A 22,140-nucleotide genomic window follows, 5' to 3' on the forward strand; every position below is an offset into this window, starting at 1 on the left:
TTCAAATGGTTTGCCAAGTCGTTCTTGTAGATAAAAACAAGGTTGTACAGTAACCAAAGGATGCACATCCAATGGTCAGATGCTGGACAGGGAGAAACAAGTAAATGAAAGCAGGAATGTCCACAACTCTAATTCTGCATTCTCAACCATTTCCAAAACCACTCAAAAAGAGAAACGCCCAAGTTATATTTTTCTTTATTAGCTTACATCTAGTACATGTTGATTCATATACTGAAGTCATTTGTGAACTGTACACACTTTAGCCATTGATTGTTGTTCTCATCATAATGTGCTTTTGAAATGTACAGAAGAACCGGATTCACAAGCTTTATTTTGAGCCACATCTGATCAATCAAATGTTGGTTACATCGCCCTTGACTTGCTTTCCTATACTCAATAAGTCACCAAGTTGAGAGATGTTCTATAATAACGTTGTCTACTACCTCAAATTAGGCCCATATGCCTCTGTTATAGAGCAAAAACAAGTCGTAGAGGTCAGATTGCAATGAGCTGTAAAATGAAGAGGCAGTTTCAATAATCCCATGCCTCAAGGGATGAATTTTTTTTTATATTAAGGCTCATCTCTCTCAAGTTTACCCTTTAACAAGGCAAGTCAGTTAAGAACAAATTCTTATTTACAATGACGGCCTACCGGGGGACAGTGGGTTAACTGCCTTGTCTAGGGGCAGAATGACAGATTTTTTTACCTGGTCAGCTCAGGGATTCAATTCAGCAAACTTTTGGTTACTGGCCCAACGCTCTAACCACTAGGCTACCTGCTGGCCCAAAGTAAGGCTACATAAAGTTATTACATAATGAGCTGTTTGGAAGGCTTTGTATCTAACTAAGGTTTCATGGTTGATGTTGGAAGATGTACTAACTGCATTCAATTGAATTCCTGGATTCTACTGCTGGGTCTTCCAAAACATTGCCTCAGAAGCCCCACAATTCTTTGTTTCTCTGACAAACAAACATGAAGCGTTTAAAGTTAGCATTCGTTATCAGAAAGCCTTTATTGTCAAGACCATCCTTATTAAAAAGTCATCCTCTTTAGCAATTCATTAAGAAAATATTTCACAGTATTCAATTCAATTCATAACTCAAACGTCGTTAGTGTGCCCATCAACTCTACTTTCTTAAAGGCTATTGGTCACTTGAAAAAGACGTTCAGCAGGTCTATGTTCATCACAAGTTTCCCACTGTATATATTTGTAATATTGCTTCATGCAATAAAATTACATGGATTAATGATATAAAGTTAATGAATTAATGAATAAGATGTTTGGCACATTTTGTAAAGCTTAAGAACATTAACTTTCACCAACAAATATACTTGACTATGTAAAGAACAATCTCAGCTAAAGCGCCACACATACAAACCAATTATATATATTTATTTTAAAACTTTTTTTCCGCTTTCAGGCCCACGGGAAGGGGTGGTACTGGGGTCTCTGGATGTTGTTGGGGGATGGGGGGGGGGACTGATGGGAGGCATGCTTTCTTCGGGAGAAGGGCTAGATGGAGTGGGAGGCATGGTTTCTGAGTGGGGAGGGAGAATGCGGGCAGGTGGGTGGAGACTAAGGGGGGGGAATGGGTTGGGGTTGTCTTTGTATGGATTTCTTTGATTGTTTTTTTGTATCTGACCCCCCCCCCCCCAGAACAAAAATGAACAAAACGAAATAAGTCACACAAAAATAATTTGCTTCTGAAGAGCAAACAAAGTGTTTGAATCTTTGCAATATACAGTGTATTGAACATCAAGAACATAGTTCTTCTTCCATGCTCTTTCACAGTACATATACACAGCTCAGTCCGGCGATATATTATTTCAGTTACACACACGCGTTGTAGGTATGCATTTCAAAAGCTCTGGCTCTTGTAGTCTCCTTTGCTCCCTCTATGTAAAAACAATAGCAAAAGTATTGATTCATTCAAAAGTGAATGTGTACATTGTCGGCACTATGTCAACATAACAATGGAAGCTCTTTTGGTAAAAGAGAGCATGGGTTCATCCCAAAGGACACCTCATTCTCTACATAGGCCCTGGTCTAAAGTAGTGCACTAGTTAAGCAATAGGGTGTCATTTCAGATACAGCCCAGCTCATTTTAAGGGCTGCTGAGGATTTCCACTTGTGGTTAAAAAAACATACTGATCATCGGGGACAGTGCTGGAAAGAGAATCAAGATAGAACAGATGGTGGTGGCTGATATTGCTACAGATGTAGGATCTTAATTTGAGCCAGTGTGCTGCAGCAGGAAAATAATCCTCCAGCAGTAATCCTGCATCAACAGGAAATGTTGGTCACAGATCTAGAACCAGGCTACAAACAGAACCAGGCTAAACATCTAGCAGCATTGGCACTTCTTTGCCCCCCCCCCCCCCCCACCTCCTCCTAAAACTGGGAGGTCTCGGTGAAGGAGATGGCGTCGGTTTTGTCGACGGTGAAGCCGCCGTTGACGTAGGACTTCTTCTCACACTCCTCGTTGTCCAGCGTGGTCCCCAGGGCGAAGGGGTTAGTCACGTCCGAGGTGCCGTCCATCCTCTCCAGCTCCCGCCTGGACAGCTTCTGAACGATGCCAGCTCCGTAGGCATCTCCCAGCACGTTGATCATGGTGCGGAAGCGGTCTCTGAAATGGCGAGTGAACATTGTCCGTTGATAATCAGTTAAAGATACTGTAAACTTCAACAAAACGTAACCTGCCAAGACCGTCCCTCCTGGGCAATGTTTAAGGGGAAGAGAAAGTAGTGGTAGTCTTGGCAGATTTATGTTTTTGTTGTCTTCACTGTGTATGGTGATGTTCTATTGCTGAGTCTACATTTAAAATGTCACACCATTGGATTAATCACTAAAACAATATTTTCTCTTGACAATATTTCACCCAACAAGGTATTACTCACAGCAGCCAATCCACAGCAATAATTAAAGTGACATCATTTGCCGGTAGTCCAACGGCAGTCAGCACAATCACCATGGTAACAAAACCAGCGTTAGGTACACCGGCAGCTCCGATGCTGGCTACTGTTGCTGTTACACTAAAATCAGAGGAAACAGTCAATTACCCTCATTACAATTTTAATTATTTTATATTATTAGGTCAGTAACTTGATGCTTGATACATGATACTAACATACATACTGCCATGACATATTTCATGATTGAGCTTCCAGTGTGAAGTCTGTTTTGTCACGCACAAATACATTTTTCCTTACATCACTCGGTGGCGTACCCATTCTGAAGTCTGAGGCCGCCAAAGACTTTCCGTCTGGTTAGAAATATGCCATGACACTTTCACCTGCCCAAAATGAGTACATCGAAATACACAATCCCCTGTCAACCCAAGGTGTTGGGGACTTGCCTGATAGTGACAATCTGACCCACGTCAAGATCATAGTTGTTGAGCTGGGCAATGAAGATGGCAGCGACAGCCTCGTAGAGAGCTGTACCGTCCATGTTGATGGTGGCGCCCACGGGCAACACGAAGCGGGTGATCCTCTTGTCGATCCGGAGGTTCTCTTCGGCACAGCGGAAGGTGACAGGCAGGGTGGCAGAGCTAGAGGGAGGTAGCATTTAGGTTAAAGAAGGATGGATGGATAATTGGACAGGTAGGTGGATAGATGGATGGAATAACGGACAGATGGATGGATTGGATAAATAGATGTATTACATTAATGGATAAATAAATAGATATGTCAGCGTTTACTGCTATGCTTTGCTATACACAACATATTCTATGATCCCCAATAGTGACCGAGGCTTACCTGGAAGAGATCATGAGAGCAGTGACCAGTGCCTGAGCCATCCCCAAGGCAAAGGTATACGGGTTCTTCCTCACAATGACAAAGTAGATCAGCGGCAAAAAAACAGTAGAATGGATAGCTAGGCTGAGGAGAAAAGTAAAACATTACAAAAAAGTGTTTGATTTTGGCTCACTGTAAGAAATAGCTGACTAATCACTGGGGGTTAACTAGGGCTCTTTTCCAGGTTATAATAAAAGAATAAACAGGGCTGGGTATCAAGTAGTCCACTACTCTGACCACGGCACATAGGCCTCTGGTCAACAGTAGTGCACTATATAGGGAACAGAGTGCTATTTAGGACACACAAGGACAGCGTTCCCCCCCACTAGACTCTGGAGAAAATCATTTTCCTGTTCACGCAGAAGCATAATTCTGTCCGGAAAATTAATGGTTGGACAGGTGTCCGCTAAAGGCCTCATTATCACATCTGCAGGTTAAGCCGTTTTAAATGTCCTTGGTTCTTATCTGTGCCAGGACAGAGATGACATTTTACAGTATCTTTACAAGAATACTGGACCCTAATGACAGCTATAAATCTACTGTTAGGAGTTGTATGAATAAATGACTAAACAATATCCCCATTTCAAATAGAACTGTAACTAAGTAAACTTATACTCTGTTTTATTATATCTGATTAACAATATGAATTCATAAGTGGATTGTGGAGCCTGAAACGGGGTAATTAAATAAAATAAATACCATTCCAGCCAGGTTGGAGAAGATTGGAAGTGTTTATTTTTTTAAGTAAGCAGAAAGGGTAATTAACCTATGGTTGAACCGACTCAACTTAGCACTGGAATGTTCAGATAAAGACTGTGTTTTCTTAGGTTTTGCATTAGCTGGAACTGTCAGCTAAGTGGTGATGGATAATGGTGAGGGATCAAGAGTTAATTCAGTTATATTGTGTGTCGTGTGTGCGCTAGTAGGTCGGAATTAACTTTTAAACCTGCTTTGTCTTGGTCGAGAGGAGGAGATTCATTCTAGAACCAATGACGTCAAATTTTGTATATAAACTGTTGTTCGTGGTTACATGGCAGCGCGCTCCGAGAATAAATACTATTATCTAATTTTGATAAGACTGGTCTCCGTCTATTTTATGCAAATAAGAATCTTACAAATTCTCATAAAATAGACTAAGTGAATTCAATTAATGAAAACATATTGGAATAATGAAATTATACCAACATCTACCAATGTTGTGGAGAGAGAGAATGCTGGTTTAGGCTCACCCACTCAAAACTGTCACCATGTACATGCCCAACTTCCTGAAGATCTCCCAGTCTTCTACCTCGATGATCTTGGCAGCAATGAGGAAGAGTATCCCCACTGGCATATAGCTGTAATAATAACAATGGTTATGTTAATGCTATCCACATTTACACCATCACCTCCTCCACTGGATTAGCATTGAATACTACAGTACATTCATATAATAGCATAGAAAATAGATAATGTGAACTACAAGATTCTAAACATTTGTAGTGTAGCTAAGTGAGATGGAGGGTGAATTTTAAGATAAAAAAAAGGTGTATTAGTAAAGATAGCCTGTAGACTACAAGGTACTTATGCCGCGTTCACATGCTAGTCGAAACTAGAAAACACTGGTTGTGTTTCAACCAGTTCGCAAATCGGAAATGTCCAAGTTCCGACTAGCATGTGAACTCAGCAATACATACCATATGATAATCTGGACTAGCCTCGTGGTGGCCTGTATTTACATACCACATGATAATCTGAACTAGCCTCATGGTGGCCTCATGGTTACATGTATTTATTTACCTTTATTTAACTAGGCAAGTCAGTTAAGAACAAATTCTTATTTTCAATGACGGCCTAGGAACAGTGGGTTAACTGCCTGTTCAGGGGCAGAACGACAGATTTCGGTTACTAGTCCAACGCTCTAACCACTAGGCTACCCGGCCGCTCCACATACCACATGATAATCTGAACTAGCCTCATGGTGGCCTGTAGTTACATACCACATGATAATCTGAACTAGCCTCATGGTGACCTGTAGTTACATACCACATGATAATCTGAACTAGCCTCATGGTGGCCTGTAGTTACATACCACATGATAATCTGAACTAGCCTCATGGTGGCCTGTAGTTACATACCACATGATAATCTGAACTAGCCTCATGGTGGCCTCATTTAAAGCATCAAAGAACTCCAGCAGGATGCGTCCCCTTTCACCCATCTTGCCGATGACGAGGCCAAACGCCACACAGAACACAATGAGGCCCAGCACGTTGAGCCCATCAGAATATGACCCAACTATTATATAGTCCTTGGTGATGTTCTACAGAGAGGAGAAATAAGGAAGCAAGTATAAAAATATAAATAGATTTTGGTCAAAAAATCCACAGGTGAAGTACTGTGTGGTCATAGCCATCACACTTGATGTGGGTAGCCATGTGTAAACGCACCAAGGCTCATCTGAAAAAAAGACTGACATGGACACATTTTCATACCACAAAATATTGTAATTGGACAGATAGCCATCGGATGAACTCTAAACAAGTAAGAAAAGAAGACCGGGCTTGCCAGCTTCGATCCTATCAAGTCACAGCTCTTGACACACAGGCGAATAAACAGTAACACCTACCTCTGGGGGGAAAATGGTTGCCATGACAGTGGTAGAGAAAGAAGGGAACATTGTGGTTGTAGTGTTCTCCTTCACTTTAGAGGGTTCCAACTCTTTGCGCGTTGTCTTGTACTGGTTGAATTAAAATAGTAACATTTGACATGGTTACATTTGAATGTAAACCATGTTTTGTCCTCAAAGAGCAGTGATTGTATAGCCTGCCCCAAGATTTGTTTGTGCCGTCTTGACGATTCTCATCAGAGTTGACAAGGCAGCACAAACAGATCTGGGACCAGGCTAGTGACCTTAAGCTTGAATGTACAAATCAGACAAAGACTCTTACCTGTTGGAAACAAGCCTGCACTATGTTTTCAGGAAACATGTTTCTGTGGATCGAATAGGACAAATGTTGAGATGACAACAATGTGAGCCAAATGTTACTCACTGCATCTCTGACTGATGTAGAATGGGCATTTTATAGAAATTATATCAACTTAATTATCATATTCATTTATTTGACTGCTAAATTGGTTCGGTTCGGCCACCCCTCCCTCAAACTAACTTTGCCACCGCTGCTGAAAATAATTATAGGGGAAACACTGGAAGCTGTCACCTGACAAGATCCAGTAGTGTGTCGACGGTGTTGACGTTTTGTGTGATCTCTGTCCTGTCGATGTTTTCTGCCTTCTGAGAGACACCAGGTTTGATGGTTATCACCAATGCAATACCTGAAAAACATGTTCCCCATCATTCAATAGTCAAATGTCATTCAAAGGGAGTGAGATCAGGCACTTTTAACTCACCCAAAATGACTGCAATGATGGTGGTGGTTAAGTAATAAACCACAGCCCTCAAACCTATCTTTCCGGAAACATCCGAATCCAGGGCGGCCACTCCTGTGAACACAAACAAGACCTGGTCACCCAAAGGAAGCATGTCTGTCAACAAGTCCTCTCAATGACTAGGACTATTTTAGTTGTCTTTGACTAAGATATCTGTACACATTCTCTGATGGCCCCCTTCATTAAGCATAGTGCAGAGTGACTGAAATAGAGCTGTTGAGATACAATTCATCCCAAGTTACCTGTTATCATGCTGGAGATGATGAGGGGCAGGATGACCAGCTTGAGCATCCGCATCAGGATATCTCCCGGGAATCCAAAATACTGCTTATCGAGGTGGGAAAGGGAGGCATATTCCCTAACCAACACACCAAGGCCTATCCCTGAGAGAACGAGACAGAGAGAGAGAGTTGAACAAGGTTAGTTTACGAAGGTTAGTTCAGTACAAGGTTTGTTCAATACATCACAAGTTTAGTTCCCAGTTCCCACACTACCCATTCACTGAATATGAAGGATTTTCACTGTGGAAATGTAGTGGGAGAGAGGGAGATATAATGATGACAAAAGAAACAACATTGGTGTTTGACCTGCATGCCATGTCAAATTAAAATGTAAGCATCGCTATTATTTAAGAGCTGCCAAGTAGGCTACCACAGTATTATGACTGTGTGACTTTCTCGTTTTTAGTTTATGGGCAAGGTGTTACATAACTTTTGCTTTGCACAGGGTTTCATGACATGGGTTTAAGGTTGTGACATTGTGAAATACACTGTATGTAACGTTTATGGGGGGGGGGGGGGTTCGCCCATAAACGTTACGCTGATCCACTTCCATCCTCCCCACCCTGTGTGTCATCAACCACTACAAGCCACCATAAAACAACCCTGTGAAAGGTTGGGAAAAGTGGTGACACAGCGAATTGTAACTCAATAGGTTACATCATTCCTAATTCAAAATAAACCCTCTCATGATATACTGTACAGAAGTTGTTCCACACCGGAGGTGGCTGTGGTAGTAAAAAAACAAAAATGTTATTTATTTATTTTACCAGGTAAGTTGATAATGGTGGTGGTGATTGTGGTAATGGTGGCAAGGTTGTAAGGGCTCCATAAGAACAGCCCTTAGCCGTGGTATATTGGCCATATACCACACCTCCTCAGGCCTTATTGCTAAAGTAATTACCATTTTGTGATGCAATTTCTATCTGGTAATTTATGTAAAATAACGTGATTCCTTCAAAATGGGATGAGTCGGCACATTTATTGAGATCTGGGTCTGTATTCACAGAGTATGTGTGCTAGGATCAGTTTTGTATTTTAGATAATAAGAGTATATGGATATGGAGGGGACCAGATCCTAGATCAGCACTCCTCGTCAGACTATTTATGAATACAGGGCCTATGGAGAGTAAAATCTTGCAGCATGCCACAATAGGACAGTTATTGGCAAAGCTAAATTACTTATGTTATGAATTAAACATACAAGACGTAGTCCAACAATCCCGCCCATGTAATATCTTAAGTACAGAACTGGCATGGAAGGGCTGCCATGCTACTAGAGAGTAAGCATGGCCAGCAACAGAGGCCACATGGTGTAGTAGTGAACTTTTATGTGCACTGTAAAGCCGTTACCGTGATTTTGACAGTAGCTTACAGGCAGCTCTGTGGCAAGTAAAAATATGTATTTCATATTACAGTACACCTACTGTAATACAAATATGGTATTGAAGCAAGTACTGTGTAAATGCTACTGTAATCAGAATGAATGGATGAATTAATGAAATTCATTGAGGAGAGCGGTTTGTATTTCACAGTATTTTACTGTAATTATATGGGATTAGTGCAAGCAGGTTGGCTGCTCAGCAACCTGGTCTCAGAGCATTTTGGGCATATGCCCTTCCACTGGGGAGCCAGGCCCAGCCAAACAGAATTAGTTTTCCCCCACAAAATGGTTTAATTACAGACAGAAATACTCCTCAGTTTCATTAGCTGTCCATAATGATCTCAGACAATCTCGCAGGTTAAGAAGCCAGATGTGGCGGTACTGGGCTAGCGTGGTTGCATGTGGTCTGCGGTTGTGAAGCCGGTTGGACGTACTGACAAATTCTCTAAGACAACGGTGGAGGCGGCTTTTGATAGAAAAATAAACATTACATTCTCTGGCAACAGCTCTGGTGGACATTCCTGCAGTCAGCATGCCAATTGTACTCTCCCTCAAAATTTGGCCTTTTATTGTCCCCAGCACAAGGTGCACCTGTGTAATGATCATGCTGTTTAATCAGCTTCTTGATATGCCACACCTGTCAGGTGGATGGATTATCTTGGCAAAGGAGAAATGCTCACGAACAGGGTTGTAAACAAATTTGTGCACAACATTTTAGATAAATAAGCTTTTTGTGCATGTGGAACATTTCTGGGATCTTTTATTTCAGCTCATGAAACATGGGACCAACACTTTACATGTTGCGTTTATATTTTTGTTCAGTATAGTTGCAAAGTAGCTAAAAAGTATTAAATAGTTGAAAAGTTGCTAATTAGCTAAAATTATAAAGTTGTCCGTGATGAGATTTGAAAATAGCTCAAACATATAACGCAAAAGTCTAGCAACCTGTAGGTTGCGAGTTCGCATCTCATCATGGACAACTTTATAATTTTATCATTCTTGACGTTTGCATTATACGCCCATCCTTCCACCCCGACCAACCACCCTCCTTTCGTTTTTGCCTTTTGGTAGCCATCTGTGTTATATAACTATACAAAAACGTAACATATGGAGTGTCTCGAATTTACGTACAGAATAATAAGAAATGCTCTGAGACCAGGTTGGGCTGCTAGGTAAAGTGCTTCCAATCATTGCAGCATATTAATAAATATTTGCACTTCTAGAGGCGTTACAAAGGCTTCCAAACAAGCAGCAACTACATGGCAAAACAGACCAAAAGGAAATGACAAAAATGCTCATTTAAAATACCATGCACCCACTAGGGGTCAAAAGGTTTTTGGCACTCCAACAATAGGGTACGGTACTGTTTTCTGTGGAGTGGAATTACAGTGCCATTCGAAATACAGCAATTATTTTACTGTTAATAATACAAATAATTACCATTAGTTTTCCATTACAGTGTGACATCTCATGGCAGAACTGTGTGTCTGTTTAAGGCATTACATGGCAAACCAACCAAATTACAGACTGACAGAGTGCCCATCTCAGTATGTAATCCAAATGAGGTGTTGACTCTCTGTGGTCACTCAAGATTCCATGACACTTTCTAAAGAATAGAGTTGTTAATGTAAGTAATATTCTGCAATTTTGAGGATGAAATTCATTAACAATCAAGGTTCAATCAGAACACTCAATCTTAGGCGAAGGAGGTGCTAATGAACATTGTTCAGTGCCTCTTTTCAGTGTCTTCCAAATGTAATGTTATTGTGAGCTTCCATAGTTTCCCGATGTAGAGCTCAGAAAAAGGTGGTTGGTGGCACTACGTCGTGACAACTTTACTGTCACCAAACACACAAAGGTGTGTAGTACACGTTTCGTCGAAAGTGACTTTGTTGAGGGAAAATTGGGGGGGGGGCGACAATACCTAAAAAGAGGTGTTGTTCATACTGTCTTCACGTGGAAATGGCACATTCAAAAGAGACCTGGTGTTTGGGAAAGACTGAAACCTCCTGCTCCGACTGAGGGGGGTGAAGAACAAGGTGCACTGCCTATGGACTGTGCAGTCTCTGATCCGGTCCAGACCCATGATTACTGTGCAGTCCCTGAACCCGCAGCCCTGGAAATGGCCCTAATGGCAAACCATGAGCACGTAAGAGAAATTGAGGAGCTTTGAGCCAAGCTGGAGAAACTGATCACCCAACGCGGCTTTGGTCTACAGCGATTTGCTGGTTCTGACGAGGATATACTGTACGTTTTTACACAGGGTACAATAATTATTATCCAGCATTACTATTGCTTATTATTTACTATTAATTATATTATCCCAAAGTCCATCTTAACTTTAAGTACATGTTCATTGTTATTTAAAATTAGGCTAGCATATATTAGCCTAAGTAGGCACATTGGATGTATATTGTCTTTACACTAGTTTTCAGTTAACCCCCAAAAATGCTCCCAGGTCGTTGCTTCAAATAAGATTTGGTTCTTAGTCCACTTTCCAGATTAAATAACGGAACATTTTAAAACAAATTTGCTGCTGTGAATTACAGTACGAATTGCAGTAACAAGAAAACAGGCTACAATAGCAGATAGGTCATGTCTAGTGCTAGGGCTTAGAGAAGATAGGTAATAACAGTAATGAGCTTTTTTCGTATTCAAATACTCTGGGTCCATCTTTAGATTTGCAAGCTACACCCACCCACCCGATGGCCTTCTGGCACTTGATTGAGCGGGCAGCAGAGACCAAGTTTATAAGAATCACAAGCACCAATCCATCTGAAACAATTGTTACTCCAAGAAAACCGGGAAGGGACAACTTCATTAAATACTTAAAGAGTACATTATATGATCTTACTGTAATTGTTAAACATTATTTACTTGTTGTTATGGACCGAATATAAGGACTATTGTACTAAAATGGGTTTCTTTACGTTCAGACTGCCATCAATCAACGAGTTCTTCTTGTTTATGACTCATCTGTCTCTGGGTCTGAAGCAGAAGGATTTAGCCCATCGGTTCAGCATTCACCAATCGACAGTGAGCCGGATTATCATCTCTTAGGCCAACTTCCTCTACTGTCTGCTTGGATCAGCACGGATATGGATCCCCAAGGAAACCATCAAAGCCCACCTGCCACCGGAGTTCAAGGACTATCCAGACACCCAGGTAGTGATGGACTGCACTGAACTCCACTGCCAGACAACATCTTCACTACTACTGCAGAGTGAGGTGTTTTCTTCCTACAAGTCACACTGTACCTTTAAGGACATGTTGGGAATGTCACCACATGGAGCTGTCACTTTTGTGTCATCTTTGTATGCTGGATCTGTGAGTGACAAGGATATCTTCAAGTAGTCTGGAATTATTTCCTTACTCACTCCTGACATGGCCTTTATGGTGGATAAGGGCTTTCTCGTAGATTACATTGTTCCGTGCAAGGTCTACCGGCCAGCCTTTCTGTCAAGACGCACACAGATGCCAGCGCATGAGGTTAGAGAGACCCAATCCATTGCCAGGCTGAGAGTACATGTTGAAAGAATGATCCATAGAGTAAAGGAGCACACGCTGTTTGACACAAACCATCTCAGGCAGCATCAACCAATTACTTGCAGTGGCGTGCCTGTTGGTCAACTATCAAAACAGACCTTTAGTCAGAGCATGGGCCAAACCAGTGTAAATGAACATGTGTTTATTTGCTAGCAGCAAAATAATAATTTGTTAATCTACGACATGTATCAATCATTTGTGTTGTAGTGAATATCAGTTTGTGTGGAGCTTGTATTGGCTTTAATTAGGCAATGAGTAATAGGGGTGGAGGAAAGAAATCAAGTAAACACAGAATAGCCGGAATGCAAGATTGAATACAATGTTAGAGATGTGTAATTGTTTAAATGAACCGTTGAACATTTGCAGAAATATATATTTTTTTAACAAATCTATTCTACTGTAGATTTCTTCACAAGAACATCAATAACTTATTTTTCATAAAACCACTCAACTTGGCACCCATGCAGGGGATCCATTCAGGTGCGAGAGACACTTCTGCAAGTAGTGGTAAAAATAGAAGTGGTCAACCTTCTCTCTTAGTTTTTGAAACCTGTAGATCTTTAGAAATCCTTTCAACTAGGATGTCCTCCTGTGCACAGATGACAAAGTGAGAAGGAATTGACCTTGCACCTGCCAGTAGTAAGCATGATATCTCTTCAACTTCAGCTCTCCATTCTGTATCTTCAGGTAAGGGCAGTCAACAATACTTGGTACATTTGGGCACTTGACCTCTTAAGAGTCCAAAATGTGGTCTCACACTGGGATCATATATGATTCCATCTGGAGAGGATCCTAACCACGGAGCATCTGGGTGCACTACGAAGCCACACGGAAAGAAGTTAACATTCTTCAGTGTGCAGTACTTCTGTACAGCCACTGGCTCCATGGCTAGCCCCCTCTTCATCTCCATGGTCTGCATACCAGATCCCTTGAACATCCGCTCAGCTAGGTGGTCAGCTGAGGTCTCTCCCCGGACATGGCAAACCTTTAGGAAACGAGAGGATTTTATTCTCATTTTCCTGAGCTGATCCCATTCCGGGCTACTGCTCTGCTCCCTTGTAGCAACCTCGACTTTGTGTGACATCTCGTAGGTTGTCTCTAATGCCTTGAGGTGGAACTGCTCCTGATGGCTAAGGACGTAAGCACACTGGGAAGACAGAAGCCTGTAGCCATCTAATGGAAGTTTTGGTGGAGAAGGGGCATCGGCAATCATCACAATTTCACGGGTCTTTGGCTGTGGAAGCTGATAGGACAGAACACTGCCGGCTTGCACTGGCCCAAAGGCGGACTCAACCAGGGGCACGTCAGCTGACATTTCCATTGTTGTCACAAGAGTGGCAGTAAGTGGAGAAAAGTTGTCATACGCTTCTGAGACGCGGAGAAGGTCCATGTCAGGCATGTATCCATTGAGCACTTTGTAGAGAGAACTTCTGCAAAACATGTTAAAACCTTAACATCAGGTTGGAGAGATTCCTATGACAAAGACTCAAGTAACTTTTCCATAAACCGCACAAGCCCAAAAGTTCGAATAAAATGAATTAAAATATACAGATTTATAGATTTCCCCCCAGTCTTTGTCCCAAACATTTGTCATTACATCGTAGACGCCCTGTTTAGGCTTATCATCTGGATACAAAAACAATCACAAGAAAATGCTTTCTAAAATGTTTCCATTCTAGGAACCTCCAACTTAACTTATTCCATCAGCACACGAGTTAGTAGGTTTACGGAACTCTATCCCATCAAACCGGACCTGGCTTCACACCTTAATTAACAAGGATTTACTGTTACATAGGCTGAATACTTTTCAGGTGCATTTTTTTATGGATATTGATAGACTCACAAGTGTTCTTGGCTTGTGCCAACACTGTTCTGTTTCTGTGCTGCTTTGAACTGGTGGTGCAGAAAGAATGTTTAGTTGAAAGTAGTGCGCTGTCTGGTAAAGAAGGGCCACCAGATGATTGCACATAGCACTTCCTGCAACACAGGAGCAGTGGTTTGGACCACTATCACTGGTACGGAGTGCTTTAACACCATCTGTGAAGATAAGTGTGATGAAAGACTGAAGTGAGAAACAAGAATGATGCAGCCCATAAATAACAATAACTAACTAGGGGCTCATTTTAACTATACAGGAATAGATTGTGTCTCAGTAACACAATACCAAACAATGCATCAACAGATCTTTACCAAATAAAGATCTTTACCAATTCTAAATTGGGATTGGGACCCATCATTAATATCTATCTACCGATACGATTAAAAGTTGACACTGTCTCCAACACATTTTGACCATGATGACAGTGTCTCACAGGAGATGTTTAACAAGGTCCCTAGTAGCTATCTATAACCTTTCCCTGCTCTCATGCTGTGCAGCTTTTCACTCTTCCTCATGGACCTGTGACAGGCAGCCCTCACGGTGATCTCTCTCCCCTGTCAATGTATCTTTGTTAAATACTGTGTAGAGGACATGAATAAAAATTATTTTTTAGCTAGCAAGCATAACTTAACCAAGCTAACGAAAATACACACATTCTCAGGTAGATTCTGTCAACGTTACATCATTTTACGAAGTAACTAGCTAGTTACAGTTAATAGTTAAATTAGCTAGCTAATGATTGTAGCTAGCCGACGTTACATCTGTCACTGACTTGGTACTCACCTTCATAGTTGTCTATGTAGCTTCCTATATACATCTGGAACCCCTTTTCATTCTTGCTAGCTGGAGTCTCGGAGGCTGATTTAACAATTCGATGTACATCATTAATATTAATTTGAGGCAAGTCCTGAAGACACCTAGTGAAAAAACGGCGACATAGTGGTAGTAACGTTATATCGTCGATAACATCTAGACTGACCGGAAATCGCCACACCGGTAGAAAGTGTGTTCGATCATGGAATATGCATAAGGGTTATTGGCTCTACTAACTCTCCTCTCCATGGCAACTGTTACAATGTTATTGTAAATTACAATGTTTTTTTCCAAGAAAGTAAAATAAAAATAGGAATAGGTTATCTATTTGGTCAGGTTTATGGGTTTACATTCTGAAAATACCCACTGTGCACACCCTGGTTGGATCAACGTTGTTCCCACGTAATTTCAATGAAATTACATTGAACCAACGTGGAATAGACGTTGAAATGACATATGTCCCCAGTGGCTAACTGCATAAGCAGAAATTGCATTATCCTTGTGGAGGGCCCTTCAAAAGCAGCATTTATCATTTAATGGTTTGACAGCCTTTAAAACACAATACTGCCACTGAGCCAAAGTCCATTTAGTCCATAAAATCATAAATGTCCAACCAAGCAAACACAACAAAATGGTTACAGGGCAGGACAATTCAGTGACAGGCCCTAAAAATCAGAGGGCTGTTTTTTACAAAACAACAGGTCGCAGGCAGCGTCAGAAGACAGTGTGAAATTGTGCATTACGGTGGGCAGGACCAAGTTTGGGAAACCCTGCTATATGGAATCCTTGGTACGTCCCTACCTTAAACCCTAAACTTAACACCTATCCTTATCATAACCTTAACCATAACCAACTTTTCAACTTTGGGGGGGGGGGGGGGGGGGGGCGTCCCAAGGGATTCAAAATTGCAAGGACTGATGCAGAATAACTGACTGACTGAAGGAGCCAGTGGAGTGGGTCAGTTCACTCTAGTTCCGTTTGACTGAGGCAGTGAGACATGCTCTGGGAGGCAGCACAGCATACAACAGTGCAGGGAACCCTGTCTCTGTAGGAGAGTGGGCATCAGCGTAGCAGTGGCAGAGACTGCTGTGCACATCCATATAATGAACAGTCACACAGAAACAAACAGTATGACCAGCCACAGTCACACACACACACACTGTTCGCATCCATCTTTGAACATCCTCACAGCTGCATGCACACACAGGTGCACACACACGCAGCATGCACAAGGCAACATTATGCACACACAACAAATACACCCATGCATGCACATTACTACTCCCATAGGGCGGCGCATAGCGTCGTCCGGGTTTGGCCAGGCTAGGCCGTCATTGTAAATAAGAATTTGTTCTTAACTGACTTGCCTAGTTAAATAAAGGATAAATATATATATATATATATATATATATATATATTTTACAATTCTCATCAGCCAGTCCCCCAGCCCTACACATCCTTATAGGATCAAGACAGGCTTCTGGATGACTCAAAGCCTGGACTGCAGCAGTGGAAAACATCAGGAGAGATTAAAATTGTGTCAAAATAGACAAAAAGGAGAGAGGGAGTGGGAAAAGGGGGAGGGTGCACTGACAGAGCAAGGAGAGAGAGTGGAGACAGACAGGCAGCTACGCGGGAGTGTGTGACATCAAGCAGGGCTTCTTCACACTAAGCCGAGCGCAGACAAAAGGGTTAGGGGGGGCTTCACTTTCACTTACCTAACAGCACCGACACAATGGTCGCAATCAGCAACCAGTTCCTCTTCAGTAAGCCTTTGAGGTCCCAGCCCCTGTGTTCTTTCATCTTGTCCACTGGCGGCGACTTCCTTTAGCCCCCACTATAGATGGCACAATGGAAGTCGGACACAAAAGGATCCACGTATTGGGAGGCCAGCTGACAGATGTAAGCAGGCAGTAGAGGCTAGTAGCTGTATACGCTCCAGCTATAACTACCTAAACAGAAGATGCAGCTCTCCTGCGTGGTCGTCAGTTGTTTCTGATGGAGAGGGAGAAAAACGCCTCCTGCGTGTGTCGCTCTGTGTGTGTGTGTGTGTGAGGCAGAAAGTATGCGTGACAGAGAATGAGATCGATCAGCAGGTTTTTACCCGTAAGGGTTACCTCCAACCCACCACCATTCCACACACACACCCCGTCCCTCCCTCACAGACACACGAAGGCTCCATTCCCAGAATACACTGCCACCTACTGTGTCTTTAGACACCTAATCATTACTCTAACACCGAAAGGCATTCTACAAGAATATATAACTTATAAAAAGACAATAAAACAACGAATTAACAGTTCTTTACAATTACCAAGTTCATTATTTTACAATAAAAATAAACATTCTGTATTTCACAGGTATACTGTATACTGAAGAATGTTATGAAATGATAAGGACAGAAGAATGTTTAGAAATTGGTTATGTTCTAAATGTTTAATTAGAACAGCATTAACTAATCCAAATTACAGTTAATTTTATACAGAATTCTTAGATGTTCAATACATTACATTTAATCATTCCAAAATGAATTATTAGAACTATAATATTTCTAAAATCTATCAACAAAACTGATTTAAAAAAAACAGAATGCATGTATTAAAATCCTATCACCCCATATAAACCTGGGTGCTAGTCTGTCCACTGTGGGGCTGTTGTGGAGTATGCTCTATTCGACTGAGTATGCTCCCCGCATCACTACGGGAGAATCTGCTGCCTCCGATGCCTTCAGAGGATTGACTTTCTGAGGAGGCGTTAGGCGACTGGCTGACTGTGATCTTCACTTCAGTGGGGTTACTCATGGTCAGCGGAGGGCCGGACTATCAGTGGGGGTCTGGACAGTAGATGGTCTTTCATGGGACTGGACTGTGGAGGGGCTGTTTGCGGGGGTCTTCTCCCCCGCTGCGGTGTCCGTCAGGGACATTTGTCCAAATCTGCAGAACAAGCAACCATATCACACATAAAAGCAATCAATATGAATCCACAATAACAAATACGAAAACCTGACAGTCAGCGGAGCAACCAGGTGCATTATTGCGCATGAAAGAATAGTGAAGACATGAGACATGCAGCTCCCCTGTTTTTCTCTTAGGGACAATACAATTATCCTACCTAGAATAGCCTATAAAACCACAATGCAATGAATAATTGCATTATTGTTTTCAAGCGAGTTTCAAAATAGCCCAAATATTTATAATTTATATTTTAAAATGTATGATATATGTGTCAGAAACACAACCAGTCACAATATTTTCCTCTGATTATGCTACTTCAAAAGTATCCTGTAGGCATGCGCACGTTTGTCCAAAATATAATTCCAGCGACCTTAAAATGGCTTGATGTTAAAAAGGTTGGATGGAAACTTGGTTATGTCAGTAACTTTGCAAGTAATGTTGGATAAAAAAATGTCACGACAACATGGGAAATTATGCAATTTCGCCTGAAGTTGAGTATATTGTGATAAACTGCAGGCCACACTACTGTCGAACTGCTTTGCTTTATCTTGGCCAGGTCACAATTGTAAATGAGAACTTGTTCTCAACTTGCCTACCTGGTTAAATAAAGGTGAAATAAATAAATAAAAATTGCCTGGAGTTCTCAGCTATACTTTTCGTGGCTGTTTATTGACCACCACAGACAGATGCTGGAACTAAGACCGCACTCAGTCAGCTGTATAAGGAAATAAGCAAACAGGAAACCACTCACACAGAGGCGGCGCTCCTAGTGGCCGGAGACTTTAATGCAGGGAAACTTAAATCAGTTCTACCAAATCTCTATCCACATGTTAAATGTGCAACCAGAGGGAAAAAAATTCTCGATCACCTGTACTCCACACACAGAAACGCGTACAAAGCTCTCCCTCGCCCTCCATTTCGTGAATCCGACCACAACTCTATTCTCCTGATTCCTGCTTACAAGCTAAATTTAAAGCAGGAAGCACAACAGTTTTTACCCCCAAGCCATAAGACCTGAACAGGTAACCAAATGGTTACCCGAACTATTTGCATTGTGTATTTGCATTGAGTAGAGCCTGTAAGTAAGCATTTCACTGTAAGGTTTACATCTGTTGTATTCGGCGCACGTGACAAATAAACTTTGATTTGAATTAATTGGGCTACAGGTTAAATAAGTTCTGATGAACTTCAGAGGGTGGTGAAAGTGCAAGGCGATGAGCTTGATGCTCCTTTCAATAAAAATTGAGGGTTTTATTCTGGTGACATGAGGATCTATGCTTGGCTGACGTCTGACAAATACAAATAATCTCATCATGTAGTATACTATACCCGCACAGTATCTGCAAATGGTTGGCTAGAGCGCACGTGCCAATATCAGAGTGGGCACATTCGTTATACATACGCAACATTTATAGTGACAAAACGATCAGTTTAGCATTGAAAATGCGATGGAAACCCATTTAACTTGTATTTTTTATTCGGTACATGGGAATTTAATCGCAAAAGTTATTTCTATATGCACATACTTTTATCCCCAACAAGTCAATTTGATGGAAACACATCTCTGTTGAGAAAATGTCCAATACAACATACAGAGATATAGCCAGACGCATGTTTCGAAACACAACAAAGAAAAACAGATTGGAAGTCGGACAGCGAAACGCAAAACAATGTTTCAACTTCAAGAACACGTCGCTCTACAAAGCACAACGGCCCGGAGAGCTCTGCAGGTAGTCAGCACCATAGACAGCAGTACACAATCAGAGATTCATCAAAACCATTAATCGCAGCACATGACAGGCTCATTTAGCCGACATTCAAAGATAAAGTAGGTCTACAACTACAAAACTGGCACAGCTTAAGCAACACGTGCGGCAGGCAGTGTCACACACACACACATACCGCCTGCCTATAGGTGCAGATCGGTGATGTTCAAGCGGCCTGTAATAACATTCTGACTGCATTCATCTTAACCAAAGACCAATTTAAAAATGTTTTAAAGAAAAAAGTCACTGGGTTCTTTGCTCAGCCGATCTAGCCATGTTGTAGTTTCATGAAGCCGCTTCCTCGTGCGCCCTCTTCGCAAACTCAGTTGTTGCTTGTTTTGTCAGGCAGTCTCTTTCGCAGTGTTCTCCATTGTGTCATAGGTCTCATCTGTGCGCATCTGTCTGATCTCAGCCATCCAGGTGTCAATTAGTCCACGGCAGTGTTTACGTCTATCCAATCATTTTGCAGATACTATAGTTAGAAAGGATGTACGTTTTCTTTAGTAAAGAATTCCAAAACATAAATATCAACTCAAATGTGCACATTTTCTTTAATCAGGTCATCGACTTCAGAGGCCGACTTTGGTGTAAGCTTGTATGGCTATGGTGCTTTATTCGGCGCAGGGCTTCAAGGATCGTGGGCAGGCTCATTATAACCGTTTCTGTGGCCTGTTTCCAGGAGGCCCAGCTTGTGTCCAATAGGCTCTTCATAGTGAGAGTGGTTCTCTCCATCTCAATTTTTTCCCCGTTTCTCCTCAAGTAGGCCTATTTTAAACCTTGAGAAGCTAGAAGTCAAAAAGCAGTACAGGGTGCTCCAATATACCAACAAAAACACGTTGTTTTGGCTACACAAGGAACATGCATCATTCATTAGAATTAAATTGAGGTTATATGCTGCAGCAGCAGGGCATTTAGAAAGCCTTGTTCGCACGAGTCATTTTATTAATCGACACCCGCGCAGAGGCTACGCATCATAGTCACTGCTATCTGTGATCGTTGGGACGTCGTAAACCCTAACCATAAGGGCCAGTTAGGGTAAATAGAGCGTTTTGGGATTTTGAATTTGGAACCTTACCTTAATAACCACGTCCAATTAAAACTTAAAGTGGATAGGGACGTCCCAATGACACCGGATAGCACAGAACCTTCCATCGCCTCAAGTAGCCCCTGTCACGCTAGCGCTAGCAGCGGTTGGCTTTTCCATGCCGTTTTTCTTGTTGCAAGGACGATGACTAGAAGAAATAGGTTGCAAGGATGATGACTATGAGAAGTCGGTTTTAAGTGGAACACAGGATGCAATTAAAGTTAAAGTTTCTCTCGCTGCTTGCGTTTTAGCGCACCTGATTTGTAGCCTACTTTTTATCCAGATAATTTTTTGTCTTAATGTAACTTAGCTAGCCCGGGGCCGGGCAACAGCTAGCTAGACATGGCCTGGCCTCGATGAGCTCGTGCAACAGAGTAGGCTACACATCAATCGAATATGACAGGCCTTGGTCATTTCTTTATTGAAATAATAATAATAATAACATTGAATGGGTTTGATTTTTGAATAATTGGCTTGATTTTTGAATAATTGTCATGTTGTTTTGGTACTGTATGAAGTAGGCTGTAAGCAGTGGCCGAACTAGAGTTTTATACATGCAGTGTTTTATACTTAACCCAGAGTTCTTCAATGTGGCAGATAGTGTGGTCCAAAAGGGTTACTTCATTAGAATTCTTTAACATACTATGTATGAATAGTCAGTGTCTCTAAGTCGGAACTGCAGCTCAATTTCTCTCTCACACACTGTACTATATTCACATACTGGAAAGACTTGGGTCACTGTTTTCATGAATATATCATCTGGGTCTATAAGTGTTGAACATCCAAAATATGAAATAAAATTTGAAATACCAGGTATCAAGCAGAAATGGACTTGAAAAATAAAAAATAATTTTGGTGCCCATCAATATTACAAACTTAGAGTATCATATTTTATTTATGCTCATATACACTACAGTTCAATAGTTTGGGATCACTTAGAAATGTCCTTGTTTTTGAAAGAAAAGCACATTTCTCGTCCATTAAAATAACATAAAATGGATCACAAATACAGTGTAGACATTGTTAATGTTGTAAAGGACTAATTATTTTTTTATGGAATAGGCGTACAGAGGTCCATTATCAGCAACCATCACTCATGTGTTCTAATGGCGTGTTTTGTTATCTAATCAAAGTTTATCATTTTAAATTGATCGTTAGAAAACCCTTTTGCAATTATTTTTGTATAGCTGAAAACTGTTGTTCTGATT

The 22,140-nt window shown here is 41.5% G+C and overlaps 2 protein-coding genes and 1 long non-coding RNA gene across 6 annotated transcripts; all 3 read right to left on the reverse strand.

Moving 5' to 3' along the window:
- Positions 1-981: 981 nt before the first annotated feature.
- Positions 982-17,362, reverse strand: LOC110500880 (excitatory amino acid transporter 3). Of its 4 annotated transcripts, none has more exons than XM_036958098.2 (12): positions 16,847-17,362; positions 7,471-7,611; positions 7,190-7,282; positions 7,000-7,114; positions 6,730-6,772; positions 6,408-6,518; positions 5,917-6,101; positions 5,029-5,136; positions 3,761-3,883; positions 3,358-3,552; positions 2,900-3,034; positions 982-2,628 (listed from the first exon to the last, which is right to left on the reverse strand). In XM_036958098.2, exons 1-12 carry the CDS (start codon positions 16,929-16,931, stop codon positions 2,394-2,396), a joined length of 1,569 nt encoding a protein of 522 aa, XP_036813993.2. In that variant the 5' UTR covers positions 16,932-17,362; the 3' UTR covers positions 982-2,393. The 4 variants fall into 4 exon arrangements, with proteins under 4 accessions (XP_036813993.2, XP_036813994.2, XP_036813995.2 ...); XM_036958099.2 differs by lacking the exon at positions 16,847-17,362 and adding an exon at positions 15,099-15,378; XM_036958100.2 differs by lacking the exon at positions 16,847-17,362 and adding an exon at positions 12,268-12,931.
- LOC149973257 (uncharacterized) lies at positions 12,747-13,956 on the reverse strand. Its single transcript, XM_090214745.1, has one exon. It carries the CDS (start codon positions 13,875-13,877, stop codon positions 13,134-13,136), a length of 744 nt encoding a protein of 247 aa, XP_090070871.1. The 5' UTR covers positions 13,878-13,956; the 3' UTR covers positions 12,747-13,133.
- A 183-nt stretch (positions 17,363-17,545) lies between the features above and the next one.
- On the reverse strand, positions 17,546-21,291 carry LOC149973258 (uncharacterized). Its single transcript, XR_016490342.1, has 2 exons — positions 20,924-21,291; positions 17,546-18,061 (listed from the first exon to the last, which is right to left on the reverse strand). It is a non-coding gene; the product is annotated as an uncharacterized LOC149973258 (long non-coding RNA).
- Positions 21,292-22,140: the final 849 nt, after the last annotated feature.

Source organism: Oncorhynchus mykiss, chromosome 21 (genome assembly GCF_057628025.1).
Source record: "Oncorhynchus mykiss isolate SJ-2025 chromosome 21, ASM5762802v1, whole genome shotgun sequence".
Classification (NCBI taxonomy): Eukaryota; Metazoa; Chordata; class Actinopteri; order Salmoniformes; family Salmonidae; genus Oncorhynchus; species Oncorhynchus mykiss.

Excerpts from the sequence above, each read along its gene's own strand:
- LOC149973257 (XM_090214745.1), bottom strand. The coding sequence starts at position 13,877 with ATGTTTTGCAGAAGTTCTCTCTACAAAGTGCTCAATGGATACATGCCT.
- LOC110500880 (XM_036958098.2), bottom strand. The coding sequence starts at position 16,931 with ATGAAAGAACACAGGGGCTGGGACCTCAAAGGCTTACTGAAGAGGAAC. Across the intron at positions 7,283-7,470 it reads CATCTCCAGCATGATAACAG|GAGTGGCCGCCCTGGATTCG; the intron begins GTAACTTGGGAT and ends TTGTGTTCACAG. Across the intron at positions 3,035-3,357 it reads GGTCAGATTGTCACTATCAG|TGTAACAGCAACAGTAGCCA; the intron begins GCAAGTCCCCAA and ends CTCTGATTTTAG.